Source organism: Myotis davidii, unplaced genomic scaffold (genome assembly GCF_000327345.1).
Source record: "Myotis davidii unplaced genomic scaffold, ASM32734v1 scaffold11, whole genome shotgun sequence".
In the NCBI taxonomy this organism is placed as follows: Eukaryota; Metazoa; Chordata; class Mammalia; order Chiroptera; family Vespertilionidae; genus Myotis; species Myotis davidii.
In genome coordinates, this window is record NW_006285791.1 from 1,406,464 (window position 1) to 1,417,864 (window position 11,401).

General features: G+C 39.4%; 1 protein-coding gene across 2 annotated transcripts in view; it reads left to right on the top strand.

Moving 5' to 3' along the window:
* The window catches only part of CDH20 (cadherin 20), a 220,763-nt gene that overhangs the window by 170,830 nt on the left and 38,532 nt on the right, over window positions 1-11,401 (top strand). For both annotated transcript variants that reach the window (XM_006756788.1, XM_006756787.1), the window contains 4 exons: window positions 2,713-3,007; window positions 3,550-3,669; window positions 7,358-7,525; window positions 9,319-9,506. In XM_006756788.1, coding sequence (XP_006756851.1) covers window positions 2,713-3,007; window positions 3,550-3,669; window positions 7,358-7,525; window positions 9,319-9,506 — 771 coding nt within the window. The remainder of the gene's footprint in view (window positions 1-2,712; window positions 3,008-3,549; window positions 3,670-7,357; window positions 7,526-9,318; window positions 9,507-11,401) is intronic.

An 11,401-nucleotide genomic window follows, 5' to 3' on the forward strand; every position in this document is an offset into this window, starting at 1 on the left:
GCTGGTCTAGAGAGTTCTTTAAAATCTTCCAGCTCATCCATATTAGATTAAAACAAAGATAACAGATCTGAGGTTCAGCCCAGACTACTGGCATCAGCCAGCCAGATGGCTCTGAGGAGCCAGAACATCCTCCACAGCAGCAACGATGTTTAGCCTTCGGTTACTTATTAAGCTCTCTCCATGGGCAGAGAACTTAAGCTTGGCCAATGATGATCACAACTTTGCTTAGCTTTGTTACAGTTATTGAACACAACCATTTAGATGACAAATACAACATCTCAAAACAATCAGCTTCTATTCTTTCTTTTTCCCCTAAATAATCTGCCAAACCTTGAATTAACCTGCTTCATTCTAAGTGAAAGTCCTATGCCACATACCTTGAAATTATATATATATATATATATCTACATGTATATTTATATGCATATTTACATACATATATAATCACATGCATACATATATATTTTTTAATTTTAAAAAAATCCTGAGATCCTTGTCCTCCTCCCAATTCCATTCTGCTGCCTAAGAACAGAGTTCCACATGGAATGGATTTTCATTTCTTTGTGGCCAGGTTTGAATAAATGGCTTTCCATTCTACACAATAAGAACTGGGCACCTCTGCTTTTTAAACTGAATGAATAGAAGATTTGGATTGCGAAAAATAATAATACTGTATATGGAATGAGGGAATGTGAGCACTTCATATTCTAAATAGAATTCTTTCAGTTGAAAAAATCCCCAGCTATTTTTTGTCAATTTTGTTCTCTTATTTCCCTCCCCTAGATAAGACACAGCTGAATTCCTCTAGGCAGCAAAATCACTGCCTGCCTGGTTTGGCCGCGAGTCAATCTGAGATCAGCTCAAAACCAGCCACAACCTCCAAACTCATCCTTGTCTGAGGATGTTGTGCATACATTTTCAGGTGTCTTCTTGGTGTCTATGCCATTTTATCCTCAGAGTAACACTGTCCCAGCAGTGCTTCAGGCAACCTTCTGCAGCTTTACCACTGGACTACGCATTTTAAAAAGCCAACAGGTTTCTGCCATCTCTGCTACATGCCTGAAGGTTTGAAGGGAGCAGAGAAGAGCTGGACATACTAACACCCTTTTCTTTATGTGTGTATATCATACTAATCAGCGCTATTTATAGCATTATTATGGGAAACGCTGTGCTAGGTGCTTTACATACATTAATTTCTAATGAGCCCTAACAACCTTTTCAAGTGTATATTCATATTGTTCTCTACATTTATACAAGAAATTTGAGAGTTATAAACAATAATTTGTCAAGGGTACTCAGTTAATAACTGACATTGTGTTCAGGCCAGATATGTCTGCCTCCCTGGCCTAAGCCTAACACTGGTTGTCTGATAAACTAAATCTCATGAACTTCATCACTGAACTATTCAAAGTGCTAATGATCCCAACAACAACAGAATGAGTGGTGGCTGACTGAATGTAACTAATTTTTGTTGCCCTCCCCCCTCCCCACCTTAGAGAGAGACTGTTAATTATACATAGCACAAAATTCCAGGGTTCTTGCCACCTGCATACAATGTCTAAAATTAGAGATGCAGGAATTTATTTCTAGGCTTAATATGAAAATAGTGTCCCTGGATTCCTTTCAAGAGTTATCACAAAGTAATTTGGGAGGAAATACAGTTGGATGAGCAGATAAAAGCATGTCCCAAATGCAACCACCTACTTATAGATTTGAGTGATCCAGTTATGAGGCTAGGAACTAGTCCCACCGAAAAGAGAGGTGCATTGATGCAAGAAAAATAACCAACAGTTACAGTCCATTCTAACACCTGAAATGTAAGTGAGCACAGTCCCATTGAGTGAAACTACAGAACGGGGACCACAGAACCGAAGTGTTGCAAGAGCCCCCAAAGTCCTATACCATTTCCAGTGCAGTAAACATGCATGGCCAACTTATCAATCATTACATCAGCTTTTCAGCAAACTTAAAATTGTCATAAAGTTGCTGAAACTCCAAAACTTAATTTATATCCACACTTTCTTATTTTAAAATGCTTAGGCATCTCCATTTTTTTAAATATGTTTTCATGGATTTGAGAGAGGAAGGGAGAGAGATAGAGAGAAACATCGATGAAAGAGAAACATCAATTGGATGCTTCCTCCACTCCCCAGCTATTTTTTCCAGTCAATTTTGTTCTCTTATTTCCCTTCCCTAGATAAGACACAGCTGAATTCCTCCAGGCAGCAAAATCAAGCACAAAACCCGGAGATGTGCCCTGACTGGGAACTGAACCAGTAACCTCTTGGTTCATGGGTTGATGCTCAACAACTGAGCAACACCAGCTGAGCTTTAAAAAATTTTAGTGGAAAGTCTGGGTTCCTCTTTACTCAACTTGTTCCTATTCTCATGTTGGGGACCTACAGTTTACAGAGTTCATTCCTATTTTCTATATTTCTCAGGGCAAGGAACTTTAAAAAACAGTAGTAAGTTTAGGATAGTAAATGCGAAGTAGAAAAATGTTACTTATTCATCAACCTATATTTGCTCTTTGATACAATCATGTTCAATGAATATTAGTTCTTTGTAGGCAGACACTGTAAACATTTGAATGAAAAAAATTCTATTTGAAAATTCTTTCTATTTGAGATCATATGTTAGGACTAAATTGAAAATTTATTTCTGACACCTGTTCATTATCCATAATGAGATTTTGGTGCTTTTCCCTCCTAGCTTCATTCAGACATGGACAGGGGCGATGGATCCATCAAATACATCCTCTCTGGAGAAGGTGCAGGCATCGTGTTTACCATCGACGACACCACTGGGGACATTCATGCCATTCAGAGGCTTGACCGAGAGGAAAGGGCTCAGTACACTTTAAGGGCTCAAGCCCTAGACAGGCGGACAGGCAGGCCAATGGAGCCGGAGTCAGAGTTCATCATCAAAATCCAAGACATCAATGACAATGAGCCCAAGTTTCTGGATGGACCTTATATTGCCAATGTGCCAGAAATGTCACCAGTGGGTAAGATGCAATTCACTGATTCTCATAGAGTGATAGCTCGATAGACGGTTCTTCTATCTAAATACAGAAAAGAAGAGTGTGCAGAATAGCCCACAAACTATGAAACTGAACCAAAAGTGACAATCAAGTCCTTAGGCAGGACACTACCTAAACACTGAAAACAGCCATAGTAAAATATAAAATAAATAACAAGGCTAGTGTTGTTATCCAGTTCTAGTTCTTCAAAATCAAAGATGGATGGATGGATGGATGGATGGATGATGTTTGGTTCATAAAAGCAAAGCATTTTGGTATAATTAAAAGAGTAATGAAGAACCAAAAACCTGTGTTGTCCGTACTGGTTATTAAGAATTTAAAACATAATTGCCATCCCTAATTTCCAAAGAGGTACAAGATAGGAGTTACAGAAGCTTGACCTAGAAACGGACCCATCCAAGGAAGCAAACATAACATTAGCAAATGCTTTAAGACTGCCCATTCGGGATTGTGTCAGCCTTTAGCAATTCAATTTGAACAGGTTTCCACTCTCTCTCTTTCCTCAGGGACCTCTGTTATCCAAGTGACAGCCACCGATGCTGATGACCCAACCTATGGCAACAGTGCCCGGGTAGTGTACAGCATTCTCCAGGGCCAACCATACTTTTCTGTGGACTCCAAGACAGGTATTTAATGCAACAGTCAAGTCAGGTGTGTTTGGGGTTTTTTTTATTTGTTTGTTTGTTTGTTTTTAAATATATTTTATTGATTTTTTACAGAGAGGAAGGGAGAGGGATAGAGAGTTAGAAACATCGATGAGAGAGAAACATCGATCAGCTGCCTCCTGCACACCCCCTACTAGAGATGAGCCCACAACCCAGGTATATGCCCTTGACCGGAATCGAATCCAGGACCCTTCAGTCCACAGGCCGATGCTCTATCCACCGAGCCAAACCAGTTAGGGCAGGGTGTTTGTTTTATTCCCTAATAATTTATAACTGCTACTATGACAGACCCAACTCTCCTTTCAAGGACTCTCCAGTGAGTGTAATAACCAGAGAAGATTGTTATAAGCTTTGGGATTAAGACAGCAAAAAAAAGAGGGTAAGAGCAGTGCAGTGCTATGTATAGACCAGCCGTGGGCAAACTACAGCCCACAGTGTACAGAGCATGATTGGAGAGACCAAAAGGCCTGCCTACACATAATTACCTTCTCATTAGCCTTCAAAAAATCCTATGGTTGTATTTATTACCAGGGATTAAGGTCTTTTATAACGCTAAGAACTAAGAGGATTGACACATTAACCTGGCTCAATATAGAACCAGAATCATTGATTTTGAAACTAGAAAGAACCTGTAGAGAATTCATCCAATCTATCACCATTCACTTACTAGATAAGAAAATTGGAAATTAAGACCTAAAAACGTGCTTCTAGTTGTAGGCATGTCCCCTGACATGTAGTCTGATTTCTTTCGACTGAACCACCCTGTACTAAGCAGAGAAAAAGGCCAGAATGAATGGACGCTGGTTTAATAAGGGAAAAGGGTGCAGAGCAAAAGATGTTACCCGCCTCTTCTCCCCCCGCCCCCCACCCAAAAAAAAGCCATATGCTGAGAGGAAGCTCTAAGACAGTGGTTCTCAACCTTCCTAATGCCGCGACCCTTTAATAGAGTTCCTCATGTTGTGTGACCCCCAATTTCATTGTTACAAATTGAACATATCAAAGCATAGTAATCACAGAAACAATATGTAATTATATATGTGTTTTCCAATGGTCTTAGGCGATACCTGTGAAAGGGTCGTTTGACCCCCCAAAGGGGTCGCGACCCATAGGTTGAGAACCGCTGCTCCAATAGGAAGAACAGCACAGAGAGCTGGGTAGGCAAGGAGCAATGTGGCAAAAAGGACAAATCAATGGAAGCTTGGTTTCGTTTTGTTTTGTTTTCAGCTTAACTGAGAGTTTTCAATGCAGAATTTGTTTTATCTGTGAAGAAGCCCCTTTAATACTTCTGAATTGGGCAGAATAATGAGTATATACTTATTATCTTGAACTTGTGCCAGACTTTCTCCCTTTTAAAATACTTCCACATCTGAGTCTCCAGATATTCCTGTGAACTTGTGAAACATATGGAAGTGTTGTTATTCCCATTTTACATACGAGAAAATTGAGGCCCTAAATAACAAGGAACTTGAGTAAAGAAACTTACAGCTGCAGAGGTAAAGTCAATGGTGCATGCTCAAAGTCATCTCTTTATTAGAAAGAGAAAAAATGCATTTCTATTAGCAACCTGACACTTTTTTTTCTCCCCAGAAGTCCTAAGGGGAACCAGGCATTCAGAAAATCATATCATAAAAGTAAAAAGTGAAAGACTGTAAATTAGTAGGAGGAAAGAAAAAAGATTATAGTTAAGGACTTCTATAAAGCAGTAACTTTAACAATTCTAAACATGGGGAAGAGTATAAGGGTGCCACAGGGAGGGAAAGTATAGACAGGAAGAGGGTAATGTGTCCTTTGTATCTTAAGAGGAGCCTTACATTATTTTGACAGCTCCCAGGGGGCATTTTTAGTGTTAAGGTAAAAAATACATGAAAAGATAGTTATTGCTGTGCCCATAGGGCATTTTAAAAAAAGAAAAAGCTGCATATTTCACTTTAGAATGTTGTTACTAAAGTGCAGTATATACATTATAAGAGTTAAACTTCGGACTGGTTTATGGTCCCAATCTCTTCCCTTAGCATGTAAAGGTCTATTTAGCCAAGGGTCATGTTGTAAACTTTCAGTAAACAATTCCTGGATCTTTGCCTAGGGTTTAAAAAAAGGTAGATAAAACATGACCACACATCCTTGGCAGGATCAAAACACAGTTCACTGGAGTTTGATTTAGACCCCCTTAATGAAAGTATTAGCACTGTGCAATGCTGCTTCTTACTGTCTGGGGAAGTTCATTTCTTATGCATGTTCAACATAAACAACTCACAGAGCAACTTTCATGTCCTAGCTGGAATTCAATGAGGCACAGATGCTAGCAGTATATAACAAAACAGAATGAATATACAACAAAAGGAAAATCAAATTAGAATTCCAACCCTGCTTACAGGTATTGGGGAAGCAGGAAAAAGCAGACTAGGAGTGAGTTCCCTAAAGAAGAGTCCTTCATTCGACAAGGGCTCTCGGGGCTGAAGAAGAATTGATCTAAAATCACAGATTTGTGGAAGAGATCCAACCAATGAACTTGTATGCATATATGCATAACCCTGGACACGGACAATGGGGTGATGAGGATGGAAGGTGGGAGGGGTTGAAGGGGTGGTTGGGAGAGGGCTAGAAGAGGTTACTGAGAGGTTAACAGGGGGGAAAGGAGGACCTATGTAATACTTGCAACAATAAAGATTTTTTTAAATAAATTAAATAAAATCATAGATTTGCAGACACATGGCTGTTTTCTGGGCCCTAAGCCCCGTTTCCTTTAGGGCAGTGGTTCTCAACCTTCTGGCCCTTTAAATACAGTTCCTCATGTTGTGACCCAACCATAAAATTATTTTCGTTGCTACTTCGTAACTGTAATGTTGCTACTGTTATGAATCGTAATGTAAATATCTGATATGCAGGATGGTCTTAGGCGACCCCTGTGAAAGGGTCGTTCGACCGCCAAAGGGGTCTCGACCCACAGGTTGAGAACCGCTGCTTTAGGGCCATGGAGCAGCCTGACAGCGCCATGACTGCTAGCTCAAATCTGTCAGAGAACCGTTGCTGCCACCTCCTGTTATATCTCAGTAATGCAGACAGAGGAAATCAGCCCTCTGCTCTTCCCACTGGAACTGCATTTATTAATCATTTGTGTAAGAACAGCACTTTCCTGAAGCTGGGATTCTGACACCAAGTTCAATAAAATACAGGTGAACTTGCATCTCGACTCTAGATATTAACAATGTACAAGGGAGAAACCTAGAACCCAATCTTAAGAACTGGACTTGAGGTTTTATTTTTAAAAACAGTCATTTCACCCTAGTTGGTCTTTCTCAGTGGTTACAGCATCAGCCTGCACCCCTGAAAGGGCCCCAGGTTTGATTCCCAATCAAAGGCCCATAGATGGTTGTGGATTCCCTCACCATCCCTAGTCCAGGCACGTGTGGGAAGCAACCAGTCGATGTCTCTCTCACATCGATGTCTGTCTCTGTCTCTGTCTCTGTCTCTGTCTCTCTCGCTCTCTCTCTCCCTCTCCCTCTCCTTCTCCCTCTCCCTTTCCCTCCCTCCCTTCCTCCCTTCTTTTCTCTCTTCCATTCTCTCTGAAAAGCAAAAAAATATCCTCAGGTGAGGATTAACAAAAAAAAAATTAAAAACCAAACAAAATCAGAAAATTTCTATCCTACAGGTGTAATTAGGACGGCACTCACAAACATGGACCGAGAAGCCAAAGAGTACTATGAAGTGATTATTCAAGCTAAGGACATGGGAGGGCAGCTTGGAGGATTATCTGGGACCACAACTGTCAACATCACCCTCTCAGATGTCAATGACAACCCACCCCGCTTTCCCCAGAGTGAGTATCTAACCAATGAGAGTACAGGTTCTCAGGCCAGAGGGGTCACTTGTTACAGAGATGAAAGAGAAAGACCTGGGTTCCTCTTTAAGTTTAATTATTCATGGTTCCTGCCCTACACTTATCATGCAATTCTCACATAACCATTTCCCTTCTCTGTCCCGTAGCACTAAATCAGTGTTTCTTACTTTTTTCACTATCACCTCCCTAGGAGCTCTTTTATACTTTTTTTTCCTAATTGTCATGCCCTGCCCCTTCATAAAATTAAATATGAAGGAATTAAGTTTTATTGAGTAATTGTGAGCCATTGTATTATCTAAGGTTTTTTCAACTCTCCCTCAACAAGAACCAATTTCTGTCCCTAGAGGGTGATACTCCCGGCTTAGAATACACACAGGAAACTAAACCAAAGTAGTGACCCACCTCACCACCTAACCAATCAATTCACAAGCAGGTATGAAGTACCTGCTTTGTAAGGGCATTGGGCATGAGGGACACAAGATACTTGAAACCCAGGCCTGGGTTTCTACACTCATCAAAAGTTAACCAAGAAGCAGTATTTGCTGTACCACTTGCTTAAGGCAGAATGAAGCCTTCACAATTAACTACGATGAATAAAGGCTTCATAAAAGGATGAGACCTCAAAAGGGGGCTGAAGAATATAAAGCATGTAAACAGGCAGAAAGGAGAACATTCCAAAAAGGAGAAGCCATTCATTCAAAAATTATTTGGTTTAGGCACTCTTCTTCGTATGGGATATAGAACAATACATAAAAGAAATGAAATCTCTGCTCTCCTAGAGCTCATTCAAATAGAAATATGAATATAAGGATAGAAATGTATATAAAGACTTCGAAATAAAGTTGCAAGTATAATTTTATGTTTAATGAAATGAAGACCTGTCTTTTGTGTTTCAAAAGTGTTTTATGTCCAATGGAAGTCACTGACAAGTTTTTGAGCAAGGATAGACACAAAAGAAAGCCTAGTTACAGAGCCATGCATAGGTTGGCAGGGCTGGAAACTAGAAGCAGGAGAGTCCATTAGAAGGCTTTGAGAGCGATCCAGATGTGAAGCAGTAAGGACTTAAGGAAAAGGCAGAAGGAGAGAACTGAGACAAATAAGAAAACATGGATTTCTGCTTCTTGATTCCTTGGCTAGCCAAGTGGGCCACCACCAATGTTTTTCCTATCTTTCTCAGAAGGAATTAGCATTTGGGGAAATAGTTCCTTAGGAAGAACTGAAATATTGAAAAGCAAGATACTTCTTACCACTCTGAAAGGAAGATTCACTGAGATAAGAAATAATTTTGGGCCTGGCCAGCATGGCTCAGTGGTTGAGCTTCTACTTATGAACCAGAAGGTCATAGTTTGATTCTCTGTCAGGGCACATGCCTGGGTTGTGGGCTTGATCCCCGGTGTCGGTGTGCAGGAGGCAGCTGATCAATGATTCTCTCTCATCAGTGATATTTCTATCTCTATCTCCCTCTCCCTTCTTCTCTGGAATCAAAAATATTTTTTTTTTAAAAAAAGAAAGAATTCTGGTTTGTCCTAGCCTACTCTTAGGATTACAGTCAAGCTACTTTGGCCCCTCCTTTCCAAATGTCTAGTAGAGTCTGACCTAATACCATTTGTTTAGCCTCTTCGGACCTCAGTTTTCATCTGTAAAACTCAAGTTTTAGCTGTTGAACCAGGAGAAAGATGTTTAGTACAGTATGCCTTATATGGTGGGATACTGATGAGGCATTTTTTATAGTGGCAGATTACAAGACTACAGGTTCTAACCTTTCTTCACAGAACATTATCAGATGAGTGTATTGGAATCAGCTCCTGTTAGCTCCACTGTGGGGAGAGTGTTTGCCAAGGACTTGGACGAAGGAATCAATGCAGAGATGAAGTACACTATTGTGGATGGAGATGGTGCTGATGCCTTTGACATTAACACAGATCCCAATTTCCAAGTGGGCATCATAACTGTGAAGAAGGTAATCCAAATCATTTTAATGGAGTCTTTGAACTGTATATGAGATGTTAGCAAGGGCTGTTGTACTATTAATATGTATTACTTCAAATCCTATGATAAGCACTCTTTTCTACCATTAAAAACAAAACAAAAAACCCTTATTCCTTTTGCTTACATGTGAACACTAGCTGTGTCATCATTTTACAGAGACGGTATAAGGTCGTGATCAAAATAAATTATAAATATGTCATTTCTCCTAGCTCACTACTTAGCCACTTAAAAAACTGTTATAGCTTAATTCCCTAATGATGTTAAGGACTTAATATTTGTATTTGAATAACTTATTTTTTACCACAGTATTCCATAAATAACAATAAAGCATTTATGAATCAAGAAGCAATATGTAGTGATTTTTAATTGCTATTTAAAGATCCACAGACACTAATTAGACCTGGAAAAGCTTTATCAAAGATAGCTGCTAAGTGAGATTATCCCTTAAAACTCCTTTGCTTCATGTTAAGGCACCAAGTTTTCTGAGTATAAGCTATCAATTTTGTGAGTGTGTGGTATAAAGCACATAAGAGTGAATATCTTTAGATGAAAAATAAAACTTTTTTAAATTAAAGTTTTAACATCTTAGTAAATATATATCTAAGGAAATACATTAATGCAAAAACTCATTGATTTAACCTTCCTTCTCTTCTATTTTAAATACATAAAAAACCCAAGATATCTTAAATTATTCATTCAACACATATTTGTTGAGTGTCTACCTATGTGCCAGGTATTACTCTAGGCATTTAATGTAGAGAGTAAATAAAATAGCCAAAAAATCTCTGCGCTCATGGAAGAGGAAGAAAATACTCAAAAGAGCAAGTAAGTCAATAAATTAATATATTAGAAAGTGTTAAGTGCCAAGGGGAGGGGTAGAATAGAACAAAAGTGGTATCAGAAGAGCCAAAATGACTTTAAATTTAAATCAGGTGGTTGGGATTGGCCCCCCCAGAGAAGTGATGTTTAGGCAAAGACTTACTTACGGGGGAAGAGTTACAGCATCACGTTGGGCAGGTTGACAATACACAACCCTGGGAGATGCCCTATAAATGACTTTTGGTAAGAACTGCATATGGCAGCCGGGAGATAAGGAAATGAGAATGAAGATATTGAGGAAAGGGGACAACAAATGCAAAGGCCCTGAGGCAGGATTTTGCTTGGTTTGTTTCAAGAACAGGAAGTTTGATAAGACTGAGTGGAGGAGAAGACTAGTGGAAAATGAAAAAATTCAGACAAGTAACAAGAGGGCCAGATTGTGTAAGACTTTATAAGCCAATGTAAGGACATCGAGTCTTACTCTGAGAAAAGTGGAAACAACTAGGGGACTTCAACAAATGTGTGACATGATTGAACTTTCATTACAAAAAAGTTATTCTGTAGGTTCTGTTGAGAAAAGAACATAGGGGCAAGGATGGGAACAGAGAGACCAGCTGAAAGGCTACTGCAATAATACACATAGGAGAGGATGGTGGCTTAGCCTCGGGTAGTAGAAATGAAGGTGGTGAGAAGCAATCAGAATCTGGATATATTTTGAAGGTAGAGCCAACAGAATTTCCTAACAGATTGAATGTGGATATGAAAGAAAGAGAAGAGTCAATTGAGCAACAAGAATAAAGTTGCCATTAACTGAGATGGGAAGTCTACAAGTAGAGAAGGTGGCAGGGGGAGGCAAATGTTGGATTAAGTTCTGGACATGATACATTTGCAATGCCTGTTAGACACCAAGTGGAGATGTGTAATAGCTGTTGGTTACAGAAGTCTGGATTTTGGAGAATAGTCTTGGGCTGGAAATATTAAATGTGAAAGTTATAAGCAAATAGATGGTTTTAAAGAAAATAATATAGGATGATATTCCAAGGGACT